Source organism: Molossus molossus, unplaced genomic scaffold (genome assembly GCF_014108415.1).
Source record: "Molossus molossus isolate mMolMol1 unplaced genomic scaffold, mMolMol1.p scaffold_m16_p_22, whole genome shotgun sequence".
NCBI lineage: Eukaryota > Metazoa > Chordata > Mammalia > Chiroptera > Molossidae > Molossus > Molossus molossus.
Window position 1 is genome coordinate 21,029,893 of NW_023425358.1, and position 25,588 is coordinate 21,055,480.

At 39.8% G+C, this 25,588-nt stretch overlaps 1 protein-coding gene and 1 non-coding gene across 18 annotated transcripts in view; one reads left to right on the forward strand and one right to left on the reverse strand.

The window, feature by feature from the left end:
* HORMAD2 (HORMA domain containing 2) overlaps window positions 1-25,588 on the reverse strand; it is a 122,481-nt gene that overhangs the window by 95,545 nt on the left and 1,348 nt on the right. For 13 of the 17 annotated variants that reach the window (XM_036276233.1, XM_036276227.1, XM_036276221.1 and 10 more), the window contains exons 2-3: window positions 7,652-7,730; window positions 330-471 (exon numbers count right to left, since the gene is read on the reverse strand). In XM_036276233.1, coding sequence (XP_036132126.1) covers window positions 330-471; window positions 7,652-7,702 — 193 coding nt within the window. In that variant the 5' untranslated portion in view covers window positions 7,703-7,730. Of the gene's footprint in view, window positions 1-329; window positions 472-7,651; window positions 7,731-12,766; window positions 12,785-20,107; window positions 20,130-20,161; window positions 20,180-25,588 lie in introns of those variants that run through there. The other 4 variants (XM_036276217.1, XM_036276216.1, XM_036276219.1 and 1 more) reach the window with 4 other exon arrangements.
* On the forward strand, window positions 22,805-22,911 carry LOC118640437. Its single transcript, XR_004961361.1, has one exon. It is a non-coding gene; the product is annotated as a U6 spliceosomal RNA (small nuclear RNA).

Below are 25,588 nucleotides of genomic sequence, written 5' to 3' on the forward strand. Positions count from 1 at the left end.
CAAATTCAATTGGGGTACAAAACAATGCAAATCCATAGCATCCAAACAGATTCTGATCTGGCTGCTGCTTTTATAGGTATAGTTTAGAATTATTGGGCTTGTCCATACAGATTTCTTTTCTCCTCAGTCTGTCATTTGGTATCTAGCCAGGAACTAAGTAAAACACCTAAACATAGTGAAATTAAAACGAAAAATGAATTAGGAAATTGTTCTTGAAGAACAGGCCCATGATTTGGAATTAGCACACTCTGTGAGAAATTAAAGGTTTACTTCTGCTGAATAGAGAAAAGGGCTACAACAGCCAACGTAACCATTTAGTTGAACTTTACCTTCCAAATGGCGTTCTCCATAAGAGCTCTCTGGAAACAGCCCCCTTAAATATGTTATACATGAGATAGAAGTAGCAAAAAGTTTCTTCACCATTACCAGTGACTCACGCTCATCAGTAATTTGGGATGGGAAAATTGTTTCCTGGAAAAAAACAATGAAAAAGATTAGTATTCTTTAATATGGTCAGTCCATCACATCATTACCACAGATATGATGGAACGATTTTCAAGACTTCTAATGTGGTACCTTTATAGGTAATCAAAAGGAAACAGGCTGTAAGCGATGCATTCAATTAGATCACAGACAAGGCAAAGGAGAGAGGCAGAGACTTTTACCCAAGTAATTCAAAGCTAATATAATTTATTTCACAATGATCCATAGATTTGAGGCAAAACTGGAGTTCTATTATATCTCCCCTTCCTTTTCACACAATCCTTAGAACACATGGCAATCTGTCTTTTATCCCATCCATTCTATACTACTCCCTCCAAAGTCACCAAGCACATCCTGTCATCCACCTCTTCTCAGTGCTATATGTAACTTCTCGTCAGTGCTCGACACTTTTGCTTACACTTTCCCTCTTCTCTCTCAGCTGCCATAATACTATTTTCTTTTGATTTTTCACCTGTCCCTCCGTATAGCTCTCAATCTTTTATTTTTTTCCAGTTTATCTGCCCTTTAAATGTTGGTCCCATCCCAGGATTCTGTCTTCAATCCTTTACTCTTTTCAGAGCTCTCTCTTCTTGGGTCATCTCATCTATTCTCACTGCTTCAGCTATAGCCTATACAGAGAAGACTGAGTCCTGATTTCTGTTCTGAGCCCCACTTCTATATTTCTATTTTCTGAACTTCTGCACCTAGACCACTTTATACACCCTTCAAACTCAGTTTATCTCTATCACCCCTGACTGCAACCTGATCTAAAGATTCATTCTCAGACAAATGAATCAGCCATCACTCCAGTCATACATGCTAGAAGTAGAATCATCTTTGGCTTCTCTCTCTCCTTCATATCCCATAGCCAATCACTAAATTCTATTAATTTTCTCTAAAAGAGTTCTCAAATTTGTTTCCTCCTTTCCCTTTTCTCATTGCTACCGTCTTGGTTCAGGACATAGTCACTTCTCCCCTTTATTACTACTGTAGCCCGTGATCTCCCTGTCAACAGTTCCTTTCATTAAATCTGTCCTTCATATTGTCATCACTAACTTTAAAGAATACAAGTCTTATTGTGACACTCCCAGTGTTCATACAGGACAGAGTTCAAGACCTTAGAGTGGCATTTGAGAACTGTCTAAATCTTATCCTTGCCTATCTCTCCTGCTTCATTTACCACCACCTCCTCTCTGCCTTGACTCCTTTATTCTCTCCTATGCACCCTACTCTCTAGCCATGAGGAAATACTATTCATCTACTATTCCACTACCATGTATTTTCACATCCCTTTGTGCTTTGCTTAAACTAGGTTCTGCAAACTACTAAGGTTCTGTGAGATGTCAGATAGTGTTCTATAAAAATCATCGATGCTAACAATTGTTTCCTTCTAAAGTTTATATGTGTGTATATGACATATTAAACAATTTATACAGTTGTTCTTAAATGATTGGATAGTATGTATAGTCTGCCTTAAGAAACAGTATGCCACTGGCTGGTGTGGCTCAGTTGGTTGGGTATTGTCCCAAGCACCAAAAGAAACAGTATGCCATATTAGGCATGTCATAAGAGAGTGACAGATACATGAATTTTATTTCAGTATGTAAGAAGTGTCTATCAACTAATAGTCATTTTGCATACAGAATATCTGCTGATAGTTTGTTTATCTTTTTATTTTGATACGTGCCACTCGTGGGAACCAAACCTGGGACTCTCTGGTCCGCAGGCCGATGGTACAACCGCTGAGCCAAACCGGCCAGAGCTTGTTTTGTATCTTGAGTTATAACAACATACATTTGTCATACCATTCAATGCTTATTGTATATGTGTATTAACATAAAAATTAAAATGTGATCATTTTTGTCACAATTAATTAGTCTATGAGACTGCTTTTTTTGCTGTCTTCTTTAATCTAAGCACAAAATATGCCTCATGGACTCCAGCTAGTGTTGTCTCAATACATTATAATTTTACAGTATTTTCCAAATATTGATGAATTATATATATTAAACTTAAGAACTTCTGTTCATTAATACACTATTAAGAACAAATAGACAACTCAAGCCCTGGCCGGTTTTGCTCAGCGGTTAGAGCATCGGCCTGTGGTCCTGAGAGACCCGGGTTCGGTTCCCGCTAAGGGTGCGAACCTCGGTTGCAGTTTGTCCCCGGCCCTGGTCAGTCGTGCGGGTGGCAGCCACTCGATGTGTTCCTTTCACATCGATGTTTCTCTCTCTCTCTCTGTTCCTCTCTCTCCCTCCCACTCTGTCTGAACAAAAAATGGAAAAATGTCCTCGGGTGAGGATTAAAAAAAAAAAAAAAATTTCAGTGCAAATAGACAACTCAAGAGTGGGAGAAGATAGTGTAACACATAGGTCTGACAAAGGACTCATTCCAGAATGTATAAAGAACTCCTAAAATTCACCAAGAAAAAGACATACAATGGAAAAGGAAAATGGGCGAAAGACTTGAACAGAAGACCCTTCACAAAAGAGAATATCCAAATGGCCAATAAACAATGAAAAAGTGCTCAAACTTCACATTAAAATTACAATAAGATAACACTATACACCCACCAAAATGGCTAAAAAATTTTAGAATAAAAAAAAAATACTGCATTGGCCTGTCTGGCTCAGCAGTTAGAGCATCAGCCGGCAGACTGAAGGGTCTCGGGTTTGATTGCTGATCAAGAGCACGTACCTGGGTTGCAGGTTCAATACCCAGACCTGGTTGGGGTCTTGCAGGAGGCAACCAGTCGATATCTCTCTCACATGGATGTTTCTCTCTCTCTCTTCCCACCCCTCCCTTCCACTTTGTCTAAAAATCAATGGTAAAATATCCTCGGGTGAGAACTTAAAAAAAAATTTTGACAAGGATGAAGATCAATTAAAGATTTAAAAACATTCGTTGTAGGAGTGTAAATGGGTACAACCTTGCCCTGGCCGGTTTGGCTCAGCGGTTAGAGCATTGGCCTGTGGTCCAGAGAGACCCGGGTTCAGTTCCCACTAAGGGCACGTACCTCAGTTGCAGTTTGTCCCTGGCCTTAGTTGGGTCATGCAGGTGGCAACCACTCGATGTGTCCCTTTCACGTCGATGTTTCTCTCTCTCTCTCTCCCTCCCACTCTATCTGAACAAAATATGGAAAAATGTCCTCGGGTGTGGATTAAAAAAAAAAAAGTAAATGGGTACAACTTCTTTGGAAAATTGCTTAGTGGTATCTACTAAAGCTAAATATACACAGATCGTATAACCCTATTCCACTCGTAGGTATATACTTGACAGATCTGTGTTCATATGCTCACCAAAAGAATGTTCATAATAGCACTGTTCACAATAGTCTCAAATTGGAAACTATCCAAATGTCTAGCAACAAGAGAATGGATAAACAAATTGTGATATTTCCCAATGGAATACCATTCAGCAATGAGAATGAACGATCTACAACTATACTTAAAAATATAGATGACTCTCATACATAAACCTGAAAAAAAAATAAACCAGATACAAATAAGTACTACTGTATGATTTCATTTATTTAAAATACAAAAGCAGGTGAAAGTAATCGATGTTTTAGAAGTCAGGATGGTAAGTCTTTGATTACCTTACTCAAATTCAGTGTTATTTTAGTCTACTAAAAGTTTCAACTATTGAAGTTTTAATAATTCTGCTACTTAAATATGACTTTAGAGTAAAACCAACTCCCCAAAAGCTTTTTTATATCTAGATCTGGTTCTTGAATTCTAGACATGATTTTTCTATACAAGCTTGCTTCTTTGGTACACTATATAGTTGCAATGAATGATGAGTTCATCCTTTTTGTCAAACCTGATAATATTCAGTTGTCAAAAAGGTATATAATAAAATTATTACTCTTGCATGTATGATAAGAACTTTGAGGAGAAATTAATATGGATCTTAAAAGCCAGGCTAAGGAATGTATGCTTTATTCTGCAATCAATGGAAAGTCAGCAAGTTTGATCAGGTGAGTAAATAAAATAATTGTTTTAGGAATATTAAGCAGAATATATAGTAGAAGTAAGAAATACTGAAGCTGAAAGAGAATGAGGTGTGTATGTGGTGTGAGTGTGCATGTATGTGTACAAAATTTTACAAAAAATTGCTCTTTTATCTTTGTACCCTAGATCCTAAAAAATTAAGTTTCTTTCAGGTAATTGGTTAATAGTCAGAGCATGGCATGCATGTATAATTTATTGAAAACTTGCCAAAACTTATAGGCAATACTTGAGTAACAATCATTTGTAAAATTAAATAACCTGCAAGTATAAAGATGTTTACTTTAAATATAGAATCTAAAAACCTATTTGTAGTAACAAAGATCAACAATTAAAAAATGTCTCCAGAGTCCTGTTACTTCTCTATACTCCAGGGATATTTTTCCTCAGCTCAGCTGGACTAGTACTTTAAGGGTTATTGTTTTTTTTCTAATATATATATGTTTTATTTTTTTTATCCTCACCCGAGGACATTTCTGCATTTATCTTCAGATAGAGTGGGAGGGAGAGAGGGAGGAGAGAGAGAGAAACATCGATGTGAGAGACACATCGAGTGGTTGCCACCCACACAATCACAACCGGGGCTGGGGACAAACTGCAACGGAGGTACATGCCCTTAGCAGGAACCAAACCTGGGACTCTCTGGTCCGCGGGCCAATGCTCTAACAGCTGAACCAAACCAGCCAGGGCGGTTATTGTTGTTTTTGCAAATGTCTAATACATGAAAATACTATGGGCTGATAATAAAACAACACTATTATAAATTATTTTCATAAGATAGTATGCTAATGACATAAGTGGTGTTTGACAGTTTAGCTGTTAACTTACATGACCTAAGGCAAGTTACTTTATTTCTCTGAGCTTCAGTTTCTTCCCTACTGCAAGGTTTAATTGAAATAATAATATAATTCCCTTGGCACAGTACCCAGCACACAGTAAGTGATGAATAAATGTTAGCTTCTGTAGTTATTATTATTGTTGTTTTCAGTATTAAAAAGCAAAATCAGTCACTTAAAATTTACTAGGAGAAGTAGCTCATGCTGTCTAAATTACAAAGATCTCTTTATAACAAAAGGTCAACTTGTTAAGCTGCAGTGAGAAAAATAACTGCCAAGATGATTGCAATTTACATACCCAGCTCACCATTTTCGCCCCAGGAAGGAAGTACACTTAGAAAACTAAATTGTGTGCGGCCAGTGTGGCTCAGTGGTTGAGCATCAACCATGCACCAAGAAGTTGCCAGTTCGGTTCCTGGTCAGGGCACATGCCCAGGTTGTGGGCTTAATCCCCAGTGTGGGGCATGCAGGAGGCAGCCAATCAATGTTCTCTCTCATCGATGTTCCTAGTTCTCTCTCCTTATTCCTTCCTCTCTCTCTAAAATCAATAAAGAAAAAAAAATGTTTTTTAAAATAAGAAAACAATGATATCAGGAGCTTGGTGAGTATACTGAAGTCAAGTAAGAAAGATGACTACTTTCTCTCTGACCTAATTCTCCTTCAACTTCAATATTTCATACTTCTTAATATTCATACAGCTTAATATTCCTGAAACAATTATTTTATACACTCTCTTGATCAAACCCACTGACTTTTTATTGATTGCAGAGTAAAGCATACATTCCTTAGCCTGGCCATTAAGATCCATATTATTTTATCCCAAAGTTCCTATTCAATTTTATTTCCTATTTCTGTTCAACAGGATGACACTCCAATCCAGTGAGGATGGTTCTTTGTTATTCTCTGAAACATGCCATGCTCATTTCTTATGCTGAGCCAAGGGATATGATAGGTTTTCCTCATGGAATTCTCTTTTCTCTCCTCTATCCAAATCATTTTCATCATTCACGATTCACCTTAAGTCCCATCTCCTACAGGAAGAATATACAAACTATCCCAGTCCATATGAAAATCTATAAATTCTTATAATTTGTATTGCTTTACTTTTTCACATATGTGTAATGCATATACTACTTTATATACTGACTTACCTACATGTCTCAATTTTATCAGATTATACACTTCTGAAAGATGAAGATTCTTTTTTTTAAAAAAACCTTACCTGAGGATATGTTTTTATTGATTTTTAGAGAGAGAGGAAGAGAGAAACATTACTGCGAGAGAGAATTAACAATCAGCTGCCTCCTGCACATACCCCAACCAGGGATCGAACCTGCAACCTAGGTATGTGCCCTGACCTGTGATCAAATCCACAACCTTTTAGTGTACAGGATGACTCTTCAACCAACTGAGCCACCCAGCCAGGTTGAAGATTCTTTTTTTATTCTTTCAGAGGATAACACAGTATTATATATATATTATATAATATTGAGCTCTCAGTGAATACATAGATTCATTAATGAATGTCATGGGACAAGATAAACTTGCCAAGATAAACCAGCAAGTTTGCCTAGCCCTGGCATGCTCCCCCACAAGTCCCAGCATACAAGTTTTTCTCATTGTTCTCTCCTTCATTTCTTACAACATCATGTTGTACATCAGAAGTTTCCTAATTGTTTCAGGAAGTGAATGTCTAACAAAGAACCATTCTCTTTAAACATCTTTTTCTGTTTCTGATTGCTTTTACCCTAGAAAATCTAAATATATTAGTATGAAACAAGCACCCAGTAAGTTATTTTGTAGGAATCTATTCTAATTTTCTGAACATCCTCAGTCCATTACAGTTTAAATGTAGACATACTCTGCCAGAAATTTTGTGCCAATTAATTGATAAAACTGCTGTTTTTTAAAAATGCCAAAGATTAAAGTCATGATTCTGAACTAACTCACTAAATAGTCATCATTGTTTTAAAGTAAAATAGAGTTTATTAGTGAAACAGTGAGACAGAGTGTAGGCTACTGCACAGAGAGAGCAGCCTTAATTTTTTTTTTTTAATCCTCACATGAGGACATTTTTCCATTTTTGTTCAGATAGAGTGGGAGGGGGAAAGAGAGAGAGAGAGAGAGAGAGAAACATCGATGTGAGAAGGACACATCAACTGGTTGCCTCTTGCATGACCCTGACCAGGGCCAGGGACAAACCACAACCGAGGCAGGTGCCCTTGACCAGAATTGAACCCACAACTCATCAGTCTGTGGGCCAACGCTCTAACCGCTGAGTCAAACTGGCCAAGGCAAGCACCCTTAATTCTTACTAAATACCTTAGATGCCTTGTGAATTCTGATGGAGTGAGAGAGCTGAGCAATGGCCATAATGTGTTAGGATTCTTTTAAGTCTAACCTGCAAAAAGGAAAAAAAAAAAAGAAATCAATTAGAGACCTTGCCTGACAATTCTTATTATGAATTTTCCAAAGAAAAACAATATAATTAGCATTTGACTATATTCTTTGGAAAATTAGTTTAATAAACCTTTTGATCTCCACTACTAATTTTTGTTTTATCCTCCCCGAGGACATTTTTCCATTCTTTGTTCAGATAGAGTGGGAGAGAGAGAGAGAGAGAGAGAGAGAGAGAGAGAGAAACATCAACATGAAAGGGACACATTGAGTGGTTGCCACCCGCACCACCCAACCAGGGCCAGGGACAAACTGCAACCAAGGTATGTGCCCTTAGCGGGAACCAAACCCGGGTCTCTCTGGTCCACAGGCCGACGCTCTAACCGCTGAGCCAAATCGGTCAGGGCTCCACTACCAATTTTTTATAAATCTGGTGTAAAGTCTCTGGAGTAGTTTTTCCAACCACCCAGTGAAAATGTAAGTTGACATACTTATTCCCAAATACAGTTGCAGGAGAAAAATATTGTAAATCACCTACTGAGTCAACAATATATTTTATTCATCCTTGTTATTCCCTCAAAGTGGAATGCTTTCTACATAACAGCACCTCAAAAAAATTTCTTGAATTAACTTCATGTGTAAGTGATCTTCAAAGTCAATTCAAAATTTAATGTTTACACTTCACACCCATTGGGATGGCTATTAAAAAATGGAAAATAAGCATTGGTGAGGATGTGGAAAAATTAAAACCACTACTGATGGCAGTGGTTGAGCATTGACCCATGCACTATGAGGTCGCCGGTTAGATTCCCAGTCAGGGCACATGCCCAGATTGTGGGCCTGATCCCCAGTGTGGGGCATGCAGGAGGTGGCCAATTGATGCTCTCTCATTGATGTTTCCATCTCTCTCTCCCTCTCCCTTTCTCTGTCTCTCTAATATATTAAAAATAAATAAATAAGTGAATAAATAAAACCACTACTGATGGGAATGTAAAATGGTGCAGCTGCTGTGGAAACAGTATGGCAGTTCCTCAAAAAGTGAAACAATCACCATATTATCCAGCAATTCCACTTGTAGGTTTATACTCAAAAGAATTGAGAGCAGAGATTCAAACAGAAACTTGTACACCAATGTTCATAGCAGTATTATTTACAATAGCCAAAAGATGGAAACAACCCTTAAGTCCATCAGCAGTTGAATGGATTTTTAAAAAATATGTTTTTATTTATTTTTTAGAGAGAGAGGAAGGGAGAGATAGAAACATCAATGTGAGAGAGAAACATCGATCAACTGCCTCCTGCACACTCCATACTGGAGATCAACCCTGAAACCAGGGCATGTGCCCTGACTGGGAATCAAATCAGGACCTCTCAGTCCATGGGATGACTTTCAATCCACTGAGCCACACCAGCCAGGCAGCAGTTGAATGGATCTTAAAAATGTGGTATTTACAATCGAAAGCTATTCAGCTTTAAAAAGTAATCAAATTCTGTTGAATGCTCCCATAAAAAGACACAGAGTAGCTGATTGGATAAGAAAGCATGACTCACATATATGTTGTTTACAAGAGACCCACCTCACAACAAAAGACTCACATAGGTTGAAAGTGAAGGGATGGAAAAAAATTTTCCAAGCAAATGGAAAGCAAAAAAAAGCTGGGGTAGCAATTCTCATATCTGATAAAATCGATTTCAAAATGAAGACCATAACTAGAGACAAAGAAGGCCACTACATAATATTGAAAGGATCTATCCAACAGGAAGATATAACCTTGATAAACATATATGCACCCAATATAGGAGCACCAAAATATATTAAAAATCTTCTGGAGGACTTCCAAGGAGAAATCGACAACAATACAATCATAGCAGGGGACTTCAACACCCCATTGACAGCACTGGATAGATCCTCTAGGCAAAAAATTAGCAAGGAAACAGAGACTCTAAATGAAGCACTAGACCAAATGGATTTAATAGATATCTACAGAGAATTACACCCCAAAACTACAGAACACACATTCTTCTCAAGTGCACATGGGACATTCTCAAAGATAGACCACATGGCAGGATACAAACTAAATCTCTACAAGTTCAAGAAGATTGAAATCATATCAAACATCTTCTCAGATCACTATGGCATGAAACTAGAAATCAATTGCAACAAGAACATGCAAAGACATTTCAACACATGGAGGCTAAATAGCATGTTATTAAACAATGAATGGGTCACTGAGGAGATCAAGGAAGAAATTAAAAACTTCCTGGAAACCAATGAAAATGAACACACAACAACACAAAATCTGTGGGATGCAGCGAAAGCAGTTTTGAGAGGGAAGTTCATAGCACTACAGGCCTACCTCAAGAAACAAGAAAAATTTCTAATTGACTGTCTAACCTCACAACTTAAAGAATTAGAAAGCAAACAAAAAGAAAACCCCAGAGCAAGTAGAAGGAAGGAAATAGTAAAGATCAGAGCAGAAATAAATGACATAGAGACCAAAAAAACAATTCAAAGGATCAATGAAACAGAGAGCTGGTTTTTCGAAAAGATAAACAAGATTGACGGACCCTTAGCGAGACTCACCAAGAAACAAAGAGAGAGAACCCAAATACACAAAATCAGAAATGAAAGAGGAGAAGTAACAACCAATACCACGGAAATACAAAAGATCGTTAACAACTACTATGAACAACTATATGGCAACAAATTCGACAATCTAAGCGAAATGGACAAATTTCTAGAAACACACAGTCTCCCAAAACTAGACCCGGAAGAGATAGAAAACTTGAACAGACCAATAACAACTAAGGAAATTGAAGAGGTAATCAAGACTCTCCCAGCAAGATTTCTATGGCTTCACGGGGGAGTTTTACCGAACATTCAAAAAAGAACTAACACCCATTCTCCTCAAACTATTTCAAAAAATTCAAGAAGAAGGAAGACTTCCAAACTCGTTGTATGAGGCCAGCATAATTCTAATTCCAAAACCAGAAAAAGACACTATGAAGAAAGAAAACTACAGGCCAATATCCCTGATGAACATAGACGCCAAAATCCTGAGCAAAATATTAGCAAATCGGATCCAGAAATACATCAAAAAAATTATTCACCATGACCAAGTGGGATTCATTCCAGGAATGCAAGGCTGGTACAATATTCGCAAATCAATAAACATGATATACCACATAAACAAAATGAAGAATAAAAACCACATGATTATATCAATAGATGCTGAAAAAGCATTCGACAAAATCCAGCATCCATTTCTGATAAAAATGCTCAGCAATGTAGGAATAGAGGGATCATATCTAGACATAATAAAGGCCATATATGAAAGACCTACAGCCAACATAATACTCAGTGGACAGAAACTAAAAACATTTCCATTAAGAACAGGAACAAGACAGGGATGTCCACTTTCGCCACTCTTATTTAACATTGTACTGGAAGTCTTAGCCACAGCAATCAGACATGAAGGAAAAATAAAAGGGATCCAAATTGGAAAGGAGGAAGTGAAACTGTCATTATTTTCAGATGACATGATATTATACATAGAAAACCCTAAAGACTCCATCAAAAATCTACTAGACTTAATAAATGTATTTGGCAAAGTAGCAGGATACAAAATTAACGTCAAGAAATCGACGGCATTCTTGTACACCAATGATGAACTCACAGAAAGAGAAACTGAAAAAACAATCCCATTTACCATCACACCAAAAAAATTAAGATACCGCCCTGGCCAGTTTGGCTCAGCGGTTAGAGCGTCAGCCTGCGGTCCGGAGAGACCTGGGTTCGGTTCCCACTAAGGGCACATACTTCGGTTGCAGTTTGTCCCCGGCCCTGGTTGGTCGTGCGGGTGGCAGCCACTCGATGTGTCCCTTCACGTCGATGTTTCTCACTCTCTCTCCCTTCCTCTCTCTCCCTCCCACTCTATCTGTACAAAAAATGGAAAAAATATCCTCGGGTGAGGATTAAAAAAAAAAAATTAAGATACCTAGGAATAAACTTAACCAAAGAAGTAAAGGACCTATTTGCATAAAACTACAGGTAATTGAAAAAAGAAATCGAGGAAGATATAAAAAAGTGGAAGCACATACCCTGTTCATGGATTGGAAGAATTAACATCATTAAAATGTCCATACTACCCAAAGCAATCTATAGATTCAATGCAATCCCCATCAAAATACCAACAACATATTTCATAGAACTACAACAAATACTTCAAAAGTTCATATGGAACCAAAAAAGACCCCGAATAGCCACAGCAATCTTGAAAAAGAAGAACAAAGTAGGTGGGATCACAATACCAGATATCAGGTTATACTACAAAGCAACTGTAACCAAAACAGCCTGGTACTGGCACAAGAACAGGCATATAGACCAGTGGAACAGAACTGAAAACCCAGAAATGGACCCAAGGCAATACGCTCAATTGATATTTGACAAAGGTGGCAAGAGCATACAGTGGAATAAAGACAGCCTTTTTAATAAATGGTGTTGGGAAAATTGGACAGCTACATGCAAAAAAATGAAACTAGACCATCAACTTACACCATACACAAAAATAAACTCAAAATGGATAAAAGACTTAAATGTGACCCATGAATCCATAAAAATTCTAGAAGAAAATGTAGGCAACAAAATTTCGGACATCATACGGAGCAGAATTTTCACTGATACATCACCTAAAGCAACAGAAACAAAGGAAAAAATGAATACATGGGACTACATCAAACTAAAAAGCTTCTGCACAGCAAAAGAAACAATCATCAAAATGGAAAGGCAACCCACTGTATGGGAGAACATCACTGCCAATGATGTATCAGATAAGGGGTTAATTTCCAATATATATAGAGTGCTCATACAAGTCAACAAAAGGAAGACAAAAAACCCAATCAAAAAATGGGCAGAGGAGCTGAATAGACACCTCTCCAAACAGGACATACAAATGGCCAAAAGACATATGAAGAAATGCTCAACATCAGTAATCATCAGAGAAATGCAAATTAAAACAACAATGAGGTATCACCTCACACCTGTCAGAATGGCCGCCATCAACAAATCATCAAACAACAAGTGTTGGCGAGGGTGTGGAGAAAAGGGGACTCTGGTACACTGCTGGTGGGCATGCAGACTGGTGCAGCCTCTGTGGAAAACAATATGGTGTTACCTCAAAAAATTAAAAATTGAACTTCCATTTGACCCAGTGATCCCACTGCTAGGAATATACCCTAAGAAGCCTGAAACACCAATCAGGAAGAATATATGTACTCCCATGTTCATAGCAGCACTATTTACAATAGCTAAGATCTGGAAACAGCCCAAGTGTCCATCAGTAGACGAATATATATATACAATGGAGTACTATGCAGCGGTAAGAAAGAAAGATCTCTTATCCTTTGAGACGACATGGAGGGACCTGGAAAGTATTATCCTAAGTGAAAGAAGCCAAGCAGAAAAAGACAAATACCACATGATCTCACTTATATACAGAATATAATGAACATAACAGTCTGAGGAATACAGTAGACCCAGAAACATGGAAGTAGGGCACAGACTGACATCCCTCAGAAGAGGGGGTGGGGGGGGTGGGAAGAGATAAACCACAGAACTTATATGCATGTATGCATGACCAATGGACATGGACAACTAAGCCGGGGACAGGGTGGGGGGAGGGTGGGGAGGGGGGTGCCAATGGGATAAAAAAGGTAAAATATCTGTAACAAAAAAATGAATAAAAAGTTTATTTAAAAAAATAAATAAATAAAGTGTCCATACTACCCCCCCCAAAATTAATCAAATTCTGATACATGCTGCAATATGGATAAAATTATGCTAAGTGAAATAAGCCAGACACAAAAGAAAAAATATTGCATGATTCCATTTATATGAGGAAGGTAGTAGTCAAATTCAGAGAGACAGTAGAATAGAAGTTACCAGAGGTTGGAGGATAGAAGGAATGGGGAGTTTAATGGGTACAGAGTTTCTGTTCAGGATGATGAAAATTTTCTAGAAATGGATAGTGGTGATGATTGTTTAATTCTGAATGAGCTTAGTGCCACTGAATTGTATACTTGAGAATGTTGAGGTAGTGAATTTTATGTTATGTGTATTTTACCACAATAAAAAACATTGTTTAAAATACATCTAGGTGCTCTTCCTCCTGGGAGCATGCCCACACCTTTCCCTTCCCCCTCTTCTTGCCCCACAAGCAGGCATCTCCTAAACTCTAAGGAACCCCACTAGACTTGCAACCAGGGGAGCAATGGGCAGCGGCAGCTAATCCCAGGCTAAGCCCTGAACCTGTCTCCAAGGCCCCTTTTTTCCTGACTTCTCAGTGAGCCAAAGCAGCCCCGCCTAGACTCATTTCTTTCCTATAAAATTTCTAGAAAGCCAAAGAAGCCCCACCTAGGCTCTCTCCTGTTGCTTCTCCTATATTAAGCCTTTACTGGGGGTGGGGCGGGGGGAGAGTAAAGAAATAAAATACATCTAGGTTTCCTTTCCATTGCTTCACTAACATTTAAAAAAAGTAAATTTTCCTTTTTCTTTTCAAAGGCTTTAATTTAAACTGTGGCTTCTTTATAAGGTTTTATACAATTCTGACCAAAATATTTGTAAAATAATCCATTTAAAGAAATTCCATTCTGGATCACCCAGGATAGCCTGTGACCTGTTTTTGTGTATAGATTAATATAAGATTATGGAACATTTTGCAAATAAGAGGGCAGAAATATTTGAGGCCACAAGGTGGTGACAGAGATAAACAGGTAATATTTAATTTCTCTTGAATTACTTCTTCAGAGCAGCACTAGGGGACACACTTTTATAACATTTTATATGAGATTGAAAACCACCTAATATTCCTTTTGTCCTTAGATTGCCAGGTATATTTATTTATCTTTTGTTGACTTCAGAGTATAAATTTCTTTTCTGAATATAACCTTCAAATGTGACTCAACATATCAACTGTCTCCCTTAATGACTGCAAGAAATAAAATAGGGCCCAGGCTGGGTGGCTCAGATGGTTGGAGCATTAACCCATACACCAAAAGATTGTGGATTTGCTCCCCAGTCAGGAGTGTACCAGAGGCAACCAATAGATGTTTCTCACATAAATGTTTCTCTTTCTCTCTCTTTCTCCCTCTCTCTCTCTCTCTCTCTCTCTGTCCTTCCTCTCTCTCTAAAATTAATGGAAACATATCCTCGGGTGAGGATTAAAAAAAAAGAAAATGGGGAAAATAACAGCAAGAGTTTAAGCTCTAGTTCTGGCCCATTAAAACAAGGTAAACTATCAGTCTTAGAGATAATAAATAACAGGAATAAAGATTTTTAAATTGCTTTCTATATTGGTGTTTTGGGTTTTTTTTTAATGTATGATCACAAGACATTCTGATGGCATTTCTAGAGAATCAAGCCGAGAATAGCATCAGTCAATTAGAACACAATGTATTACTACATCCGTATTTTTGGAATGTAGGAAAAACCTGGATAAAATTAATATTATCACTTAAAATTCTGAGCCATCCAGGGAACTTGCTTTTAAAGCTAGTCACTATTGGCATTTGGTAAACAGATGAGGAATTAATATTTATAAAATAAGTTAAGTTAAATTTTATATACACATATGTATACACACAGAAAAATAACTAGCAGTATAATCCAGTAGAAAGAGGCTTTGGAATTAAGGAACCTGGGTTCAAATTCTGCTTTGCTATCTCTCTGGGCCTCAGTTTCTTTTTAAAAAAAATTTTATCATGAATTTGTAGATTTTTAAAAAATTGACTTTAGAGAGATGAAGGGAGAGAGAAAGAAACATCGATTAGCTGCCTCCTGTACACTCCCAACCAACCTGCAACCTAGGTATGTGCCCTGACCAGGAATTGAACCCACAACCTTTTGGTCTACAGGACGACACTCCAACCAACTGAGCCACACTGGCCAGGGCCTCAGTTTCCTTTTTGTAAAATGAAGACAGTAAATCCAACTTTTCAGGGCTCTTTTAAAACAATTTTTTTCTTTTTTTTTCGCTTTTAGAGAGAGAGGAAGGGAGAGAGAAACATCGATGAGAGAGAACATCAATTAGCCACCTCCTGCATACCCCCCCCCCCCGCCCCGCTGGGGATTTGGCCCACACCCTGGGCATGTGCCCTGACCGGGAATCAAACCGGTGACCTCTTGGTGCATGGGTCGACACTCAACCACTGAGCACACCAGCCGGGCAGGGCTCTTTTTTTTTTTTTTTTTTTAGTTTCTTTTTTCTTTATTGATTTTAGAGAGAGAGGAAAGGAGAGGGAGAGAGAGATGGAAACATCGATGAGAGAGAACATTGAAAGGCCACCTCCTGCATGCCTACAACCTGGGCATGTGCCCTGACCGGAAATCGAACTGGCAACCTCTTGGTGCATGAGTCGACGCTCAACCACTGAGCCATACCAGCTGGGCTCAGGGCTCTTATAGTGTTTATCCAGGCAAGTGTTTATCGTGAGAGGTAACATAGCATAGTGGTTAAGCACATGGACTCTTCTGGAGCTAAACTACCTAGAATCAAATCTCAGTCTGCAATTCACTCACATCTTGGGCAAGTTGTATGCCTCAGTTTCCCCATCTGCAAATAAGGACAGTAATATGGCCTATCCTCTAATGCAGGTTTTTGTGAGGACTAAATGAGTCATTATTTGCAAGGCACTTGGAATACTGTCAGATACAATTCATTATATGTAATAAAGCATTTTATTTTTAAAAATCTTATAATGTATTAGTATTAAAACTGTTTTTTCCAGCCCTGGCTGGTTTGACTCAGCGGTTAGAGTGTCGGCCCGCGGACCGGAGAGTCCTGGGTTCAGTATCCACTAAGAGCACGTACCTCGGTTGCAGTTTGTCCCTGGCCCCAGTTGGGGTCGTGTGGGTGGCAGCCTCTCGATGTGTCTCTCTCTCTTTCTCCCTCTCCCTCCTGTTCTTCTGAAGATAAATGTAAAAATGTCGTCGGGTGAGGATTAAATAAATAAATAAATAAAATGTTTAAAACTGTTTTTTTCCAGCCTCCCAGTTGTTCCCTTTCATTGCCCTCTTCATACTTTTTTCCCTGGCCATTTCTAGCTTTTGGGGTTCTTCAGAGTTTTGTCCTAGGAGCTGCCCTCCGTTCCTCCTCTTCCTCTTCCTCTCCTTCCCCCTCCCCCCCCTCCTTTTAACTTCTAAATACACTCACTACACCCTGGCCAGTCTGGCTCAGCGGTTAGAGCATCGGCCTGTGGTCCAGAGAGACCCGGGTTTGGTTCCCACTAAGATCACGCACCTCGGTTGCAGTTTGTCCCTGGCCCTGGTTGAGTCGTGTGGGAGGCAACCACTCAATGTGTCCCTTTCACATCAATGTTTCTCTCTCTCTTTCTCTATCTCTCTCTTCCCCCTTCCCTCCCTCCCTCCCACTCTATCTGAACAAAATATGGAAAAATGTCCTCAGGTGAGGATTAAATGAACAAATAAATAAATATACTCATCACTATTTCTCTTCTAATGGTTCTTATATGTATATCCCCTGCCCAGGTCTCTGGGAAGTTGCAGACCTAGACCTCTGTCTACGAGACAGTTCCCCAAAATCTATTTCTGTTCCCTCACTTAGTGAATGACACCATCAAATACCTAGCTGCTTAGACCTAAAAACTATGACTCAACCCCAATCCCTTCACCCCTGCCCCCCCACCACCATTCTTATATCCAGTCTCCTTAATATTTCTCAAATGTCCATTCCTCACTTTATCCACATCATCATTTCTGCTTTAGATCTCATATCAGCCTTATCTTTTCCTGAACTGCTACAGCCACCAGTCTGCCTGTTAATGGTCTTGCCCTTTTCCAGTCTGTTCTTTGTGTTGCAACCAGAGTTTTCTTTTTACGTTTTTTTTTCCAATTTTTTTTTTCTTCATTGACCCCAGAGAGAGAGAGGAAGGGAGAGGGAGAAAGAAACATCGATGAGAGAGAACATCAATTGGCCGCTTCCTGCATGCCCCCCACTGGGGATTTGGCCCACAACCTGGGCATGTGCCCTGACCAGGAATCAAACCAGAAATCTGGCGCATGGGTCAACAACACTCAACCACTGAGGCACACCAGCCAGGCTCTTTTTACTTTTTTAAATATGTTTTTATTGATTTTTTTTTTTTTAAGAGAGGAAGGGAGAGATAAAAACATCAATGTGAGAGAGAAACATCGATCGGCTGCCTCCTACACACCCCCTACTGGGGACTGAGTCTGCAATCTAGGCATGTACCCTGATAGGCAACATTTTGGTGCATGGGATGACACTCAACCAACTTAGCCACACCAGCCAGGGACAAAGTTTTCTTTTCAAGTTACAAATCTGGTTATATAACTCCCTAGACCGAAATACTTCAGTTGTTCTCCGCTGCCCTCAGGATGAAATCCATACTCCTTTCTTGGCGTCAAGATTTGGCTCATGGCTCCTTAGCTGCATCTCTAATCATTTTTCATTACACTTTTTTTTTTAATCTTCACCCAAGGATATTTTTCTATTTATCTTCAGATAGCGAGAGAGGAAGAGGAAGGGAGAGAGAGAGAAACATCGACGTGAGAAGGACACATCGACAGGTTGTCTCCTGCATGACCTGACCAGGGCTGGGGACAAACTGCAACCGAGGTACGTGCCCTTGACCAGAATCGAACCCACAACTCTTTAGTCCTCAGGCCGAGGCTCTAATTGATTGGCTGCCTCCTGCACACCCTCTACCGAGGATTGAGCCCGAAAACTGGGCATGTGCCCTGACCATGAATCAAACCAGTACCTCTCAGTCCATGGGGCCATGCTTAATCCACTGAGCCATACTGGCCAGGTTTAAAGTTCTTTTTAACTTCAAAAAATATTAAAGTAAAAAATCTAGTGGATTTTATTCACATTGTTCTGCAACTATCACTACCAATTCCAGAATATTTTTTGTTACCACCCCCCAAAGAATCCCATGCCCATTAGCAATCACTTCCCATTCTCCCTCCCCCTGACCTCTTAAAATGTACTAATGTACTTTTTTTTTTTTAATCCTCACCCAAGGGCATTTTCGCATTTATCTTCAGATAGAGCAGGAGGGAACGAGGGAGGAAGAGAAAAACATCGATGTGAAAGAGACACATCAAGTGGTCACCACCCACACGACCCCAACCGGGGCTGGGGACAAAATGCAACCGAGGTACATGCCCTTACTGGGAACCGAACCCGGAACTCTCTGGTCTGCGGGCCAATGCTCTAACCGCTGAGCCAAACTGGCCAGGGCATCACTAATCTACTTTTTAATCTCTATGGATTTGCCTGTCATGGGCACTTTATATAAATGGAATCATATAATATGTGACCTTTTGTGTCTGATTTTATACTCGAATCCTCAGTACCATGACAGTACTGGATCAAATTACATAGATGCTCAATAAATATTTGCTGAGTCAACAGAGAAGCACTACAGGAACAAGGAAAAATAAGCGTCTAGAAAAGAAATATAGCCCTAGTAGGTTTGGCTCAGCAGGTAGAGCATAGGCCTGCAGACCAAAGAGTTCCGGGTTCAGTTCCTGCTAAGGGCACATACAGTCGTACCTCACCACTTTGCACTTCGACTTTTGCAGCTTCACTCTATAGCGTTTTTTTCAAATATATTCATTAAAAAGTTGATCGAGACAGTGAAAATGATACATGGCACACTCGGTTGTCTGAGTCAATTATACACCCCTATATTACAATTACTGTACGTATGGACTGTAGGCCTATGTATTCGAGCACCCCCACAAATCCTTCAACATCACGTGCAACCACTTGACCACTCCTTGTGTGTGGGCAATAACTTTTTTCCAAAAAATCGGGTGTGGTGAAACTAAGCCAATCAGAGTGTGCTGTTCATTGATTGGCTATTCTATCCTCTTCCTATCCTGGACACTGATTGGCTCAGACTCATGCAAGTTCATTTCTCTCATACATCGTTATGAATCAGAAGCATCTTTGTTCTTGTAAGTGTTTGTGATTTCTGAGAACTTTTATCTAAGCTCCACGATGGCTCCTAAACATGCTGCTTCTTCTAAGCCTTCTGATAATAAAACTAAGCACTGGAGGAAAATGTTTACCATCCAGGAGAAGGTGAAACTCTTGGATATGATCAAAGATGGCAAGAAAGTTGTGAAGGTTGCCTGTCATTATGACTTGAATGAGTCTACCGTTTGCTTCATCCATAAAAATGAAAAGAACATCCGTGCAATGGCTACTGTCTCTTTCAACAAGGAAGCAAAGCACATTGTGACAAATCGTAGTAAGTTCACAGTGAAAATGGAGTCTGCCCCAACTGTTTGGATCAGTGACAGCCACAAGAAAAACATTCCATTGGACTCACTGGTCATCCAGGAGAAGGCAAGGCAGTTCTATCAGTGCTTTACAGCAGACGAACCTCAACCAGGACCCTCTTCTGCAATGTTCATGGATTTCATGGCGAGCAAGGGTTGGTTCGAGACGTCCCAGAAGAGGTATCATCTGAAGAGTGTTGTTCTCCATGGAGAAACTGCCTCTGCTGACCAGCCTGCAGCAGAGGACTACATGAACAACAGGTTCCAGAAGATCCTTGAGGAGGGCAAGTATAATGCAGAACAGGTGTTCAATATGGATGAAACAGGACTGTTCTGGAAAAGAATGCCTTCCTAGAGGTTCATTTTCAAGGAAGAGGCCAAGGTCTGTGTGAGTAAGGAGGAAAAAGAGCAGCCAGAGGTTCCTGGGGGTCAGGAGGAGGAAGTTGGCCTTACACTTGAGCGTCTCTCACAAGTCGTGAGAACTATTAAGGTAGTACAGGACATGATTGGCAAATGGGACCCACAAATGATGCATGCATTGTGGTTCCGAAATGCACTTGATGGAGCGATAGAACTCTACAAAAGGCTCCTCATGCATATGAAAAGACAGTGCCAGCAACTGTCTATCACGATGTTCTTCAGCCACGCACCCAAACACCCACTGCTCACTCCTAGTACTCCTTCAGTGGAAGAAGACGACAATGCACCTGCTAGAGATACTGCACCACCTGAAGATTCTCCTACTGAGGTCATACCTTCAGAGGAGCAGTAACCTTGCTCTTCTTTGCTGTGCAGTACATCTCTTCATCGTCATTGTTTCATCATCGAACAAGTTGCACTATTTTGATAGGTTAATGGTTGTGTGTAAGAACTGTGTGTAATTAAATGTACAATAATAATAATATGATATTTATAACGTCTCATATGTCTTATTTTCTCTTATTTTGTCTAATATATTGGGTAATACGAGTGTAATAGTGACTAAAAGGTGTTATTTCATGTCTAGAGGGCTCCAATAATGTTAAAAAACGTATTTAGAAGGTCGTAAACAGGTTTCCTAAACTCTAACTGCGAAAATATTCAATTTCTAAACAAAGAATCCACCCTGGCAAGTTTGGCTCGGTGGTTAGAGCATTGGCCTGTGGACCAGAGAGTCCCAGGTTCAGTTCCCGCTAAGGGCACATATCTCGGTTGCAGTTTGTCCCTGCCCTGGTTGAGGTTGTGTGGGTGGCAACCAGTCGGTGTTTCTCTCTTACATCAATGATTCTCTCTCTCTTCCTCCCTCTCTCCCTCCTGCTCTATCTGAAGATAAATGCAAAAATGTCCTCAGGTGAGGATTGAAAAAATTAATTAAAAAAAAATAGGACTTCCAGTCAAGATGGTGGCATAGGTAAACACGGTATCGCGTCCTCCCACAACCACATCAAAGTTACAACTAAACTACAGAACAACCATCATTCAGAACCGCCTGAAATCAAGCTGAACGGGAAGTCTTACAACTACAAAATTAAAGAAGTCACATGGAGCCCTGGCCGGTTTGGCTCAGCGGTTAGAATGTGGGCCTGTGGTCTGGAGAGATCGGGGTTCGGTTCCCGCTAAGGGCATGTACCTCAGCTGCAGTTTGTTCCCCGCCCTGGTTGGGTCGTACAGGTGGCAACCACTCGATGTGTCCCTTTCACATCGATGTTTCTCTCTCTCTCTCCCTCTCTCTCCCTCCTACCTCTCTCTCCCTCCCACTCTATCTGAACGAAAAATGGAAAAATGTCCTCAAGTGAGGATAAAAAAAAAAGAAGCCACATGGAGACTGGTAGGAGGGGCAGAAGTGCGACAAGCTGGCCATCCACATGTGGCAGATAAAAATTAGGAGGAGACCTCGGCTGGGAAGGTCCTCCCTGAGGACTGAGAGGTCCCCGTCCCATACCAGGTGCCCCACTCGGGGTTCCAGGGCCAGGAAGAGAAGTCCCCATAACTTCTGGCTAGAAAAACCAGCAGGAACTGAGGCTCAGGGAGGCTGAGGCAGCTGGAGCCCCAGGCAGCTCCTCTTAAAGGGCCCGCACACGGACTTATCGATCTCACTCCCTCTAAGCTTGGAGGGGAGTCAGCTCGAGGGGCACCAGAGACATACAAGAACTGAGCTGTTTGGCACTGGAGCGAGGGCTGGAAAGAGGGCTTTCTCCTGGATAGACGTGCTGTCAGAGGCCTTTGTTCCTTCAGTGAGTCCTTCCCTAGGGTGGCAGACAGCCGCCATATCTGGGACTCCAGCAACCTGGCTCACACTGTTTGCCCCGCCCTGGTGATTCCCTGAAGCCCTGCCCCACCCAACTTTCAGGCCCACCCAAGCTGTTGCTAGTTACTTAACCATAGAATTGGCCTTTCTTGGATCCTGCTTCAGGTTTTCCTAAATTCTTTCAAACAAGCAGCATCTGGTTTCAGCTAGCCCTATACCTCTCGTTAAGTAATACACAGAAACAAACACAGGAAGGCAGACAAAATGAGGAGACAAAGAAACAGGTCCCAGATGAATGAATAGAACAAAACCCCAGAAAAAGAACTAAGCAAAATGGAGATAAGCAACCTAACAGATGCTGAGTTCAAAATACTGCTTATAAGGATGCTCAATGAACTTAGTGAGAGCCTCAGTGAACTTAGTGAGGGCCTCAAGAGCATAAAAAAGGACCAGTCAGAAATGAAGGATGCACAGTCAGAAATAAAGGAGGCACTAACTGAAATAAAGAATAATTTACACAGTGCTCGCTTCGGCAGCACATATACTAAAATTGGAACAATACAGAGAAGATTAGCATGGCCCCTGCGCAAGGATGACACGCAAATTCGTAAAGCGTTCCATATTTTTAACTTAAATTTGTTTATTCCATAAAGGTCAAATCACTTTGGACAGCTAATCTTGAATAAAAACATGATCAAAGGCAGTGAGAAAAAAAAAAAAAAGAATAATTTACACAGATTCAATAGTAGAGTAGGTAAAGCCAAGAAGCAAACCATCAATTTGGAATATAAGGAAGCAAAAAACACCCAATCAGAACAGCAAAAAGAAAAAAGAATCCAAAAAAATGAGGATAGTGTAAGGAGCCTCTGGGACAACTTCAAGCGTGCCAACATTCGCATCGTGGGGGTGCCAAGAGAAGAGAGAGAACAAGAAATCGAAAACATGTTTGAAACAATAATGACAGAAAACTTCCCTAACTTGGTGAAGAAAACAGACATACAAGTCCAGAAAGCACAGACAGTCCCAAACAAGATGAACCCCAAGAGGCCCACACCAAGACACATCATCATCAAAATGCAAAAGGTTCAAGACAAAGAGAGAATCTTAAAAGCAGCAAGAGAAAAGCAGTTAGTTAATTACAAGGGAGTTCCCATAAGGCTGTCAGCTGATTTCTCAAAAGAAACTTTGCAGGCCAGAAGGGAGTGGCAAGAAATATTCAGAGTGATGAAAAGCAAGAACCTACAACCGAGATTACGCTATCCTGCAAAGCTGTCATTTAGAATCGATGACCATATAAAGAGTTTCCCAGACAAGGAAAAGCTAAAGGAGTTCATCACCACCAAACCATTATTATATGAAATGTTGAAGGGTCTTCTTGAAGAAAAAGATAAAAAATATTAACAAACAAAATGGCAATGAATACATATCTATAGACAATTAAATCTACAAACAAAATGAACAAGCAGAACAGAAACATTCTCATAGATATAGAGAACATTTTGTTGGTTGCCAGATGGGAGGGGGGTTGGGGAAATAGGTGAAAAGGTGAAGTCATTAAGAAGTACAAACTGAAGCCCTGGCTGGTTTGGCTCAGTGGTTAGAGCGTCCGCCCGTGGACTGGAGAGTCCTAGGTTCGGTTCCTCGGTTGCAGTTTGTCCCTGGCCCCGGTTGGGGTCCTGTGGGTGTCGACCAGTCAATGTGTCTCTCTCACATCAATGTTTCTCTCTCTCTCTTCTCTCCTCTCTCCCTCCCACTCTATCTGAAGATAAATGCAAAAATGTCCTCAGGTGAGGGGGGAAAAAAAGAATTATAGAATTTTAGAGGTAGAAATAACTTTAAATGTCTAATTTTCTAGATAAATCAAGGTTCAGAGAAGTCAACTGGTTTCTTCAGGGTCAATCAATAACTTAGTGGCAGAACTGGGGGAAAAAAAACTCAAGAAATTTTTACTCACAATTTAAGGTTTTTTCTGTAATGACTCCCCCAAATTAAATTACCTTTTGCTTTCATTCCATCTCAAATGACACACTACCAGGACCTTCACTGTTTGTTTGGCTTCTTGCTTATAGCTAAACATGGTAGTGTCTCTTTCTGGTGTTCCAGAATAAGCTTGCTTCAGGAAGGCAAAAAATATCTAAATAATATTTTTAAATAGCCAGGCCCCTTCCAACCTCTAACTATTCTGTTTTTACTGTTGTTTTCCATTTGAGCAGGTATTTTGTAGAAACTTGTTATTTAAGTACAAACTGCTTAATTTTAAAACCTTACAAGCTGACAGCCCCATGAAGTATGGCTGTATAGAATAATTGATTTTATCACCTTGTTCTGATTCATTATCTAAAAACTAGGAGAGATTTTATAACTATGGATTTTTTAAATATGTTTTTATTGATTTTTTAGAGAGAGCAGGGAGAGAGAAACATTGATCAGCTGCCTCTTACATGCCCCCTACTGGGGATCAAGCCTGCAATCCGGGCATATGCCCTGACCAGGATTCAAACCAGGACCTCTCAGTCCATGGGATGACTTTCAATTCACTGAGTTACACCAGCTGCGCTCATTACTATTTTTTTTTTTTTTTAAGAACAGAACTCTAACTTTCCAATGTCTTTCACTTACATATTTGCTTATATATTAGATCAACAAACATCTAAAACTTGCTTCAGGAAGGCAAGAACTTCACAGGGCATCAATACCATTCACTTTATACTTGATATGTCCACTCTGTAAAGGATTATGATCTTCTCAAGAAAGAGGCAAGATTTCTATGGTTTCTCAAATAAAGACTCACTCTGGACTTACTTTTTGTCCTACATCTAAACTGCCCTATATTCAATGATGGCGCAATTACTATTTTACCCTTTTATTTGTGAATCCAAGATTTAGAAAAAGATAAATCAGCTGTTGTTAAGTTTATTCAGGCCTAAGCCTTTTTTTTTTTTTTTGCTATCTTATTATGCTTGTCCAAAGACAGTAATAGTTGATTTCCTAATGCTCTCCACCCATCTTTCCCAATCTTCCACAACCATCTTTTAACAAGAAAATACCCTTTCAATTGAGAAAGAAGCATTTGAGTGAAAAATATCCAATAGCTGGATTCTAAAATGCAACGAGGTGACCTTCCTTACATGTGCATGATGTGAATGAAGTATGGTTTTACTCAAAGGAAGTGTATGTCAATCAACATAAATGGGCTCCACAATGGAAGAGGAGACATACTGTACAACTAATCCAATTCTTTCTTTTAAAGAAAAGGGTAGACAATTCAGTGAAGGAAGGATAGTCTTTATAACAACTGGTGCTG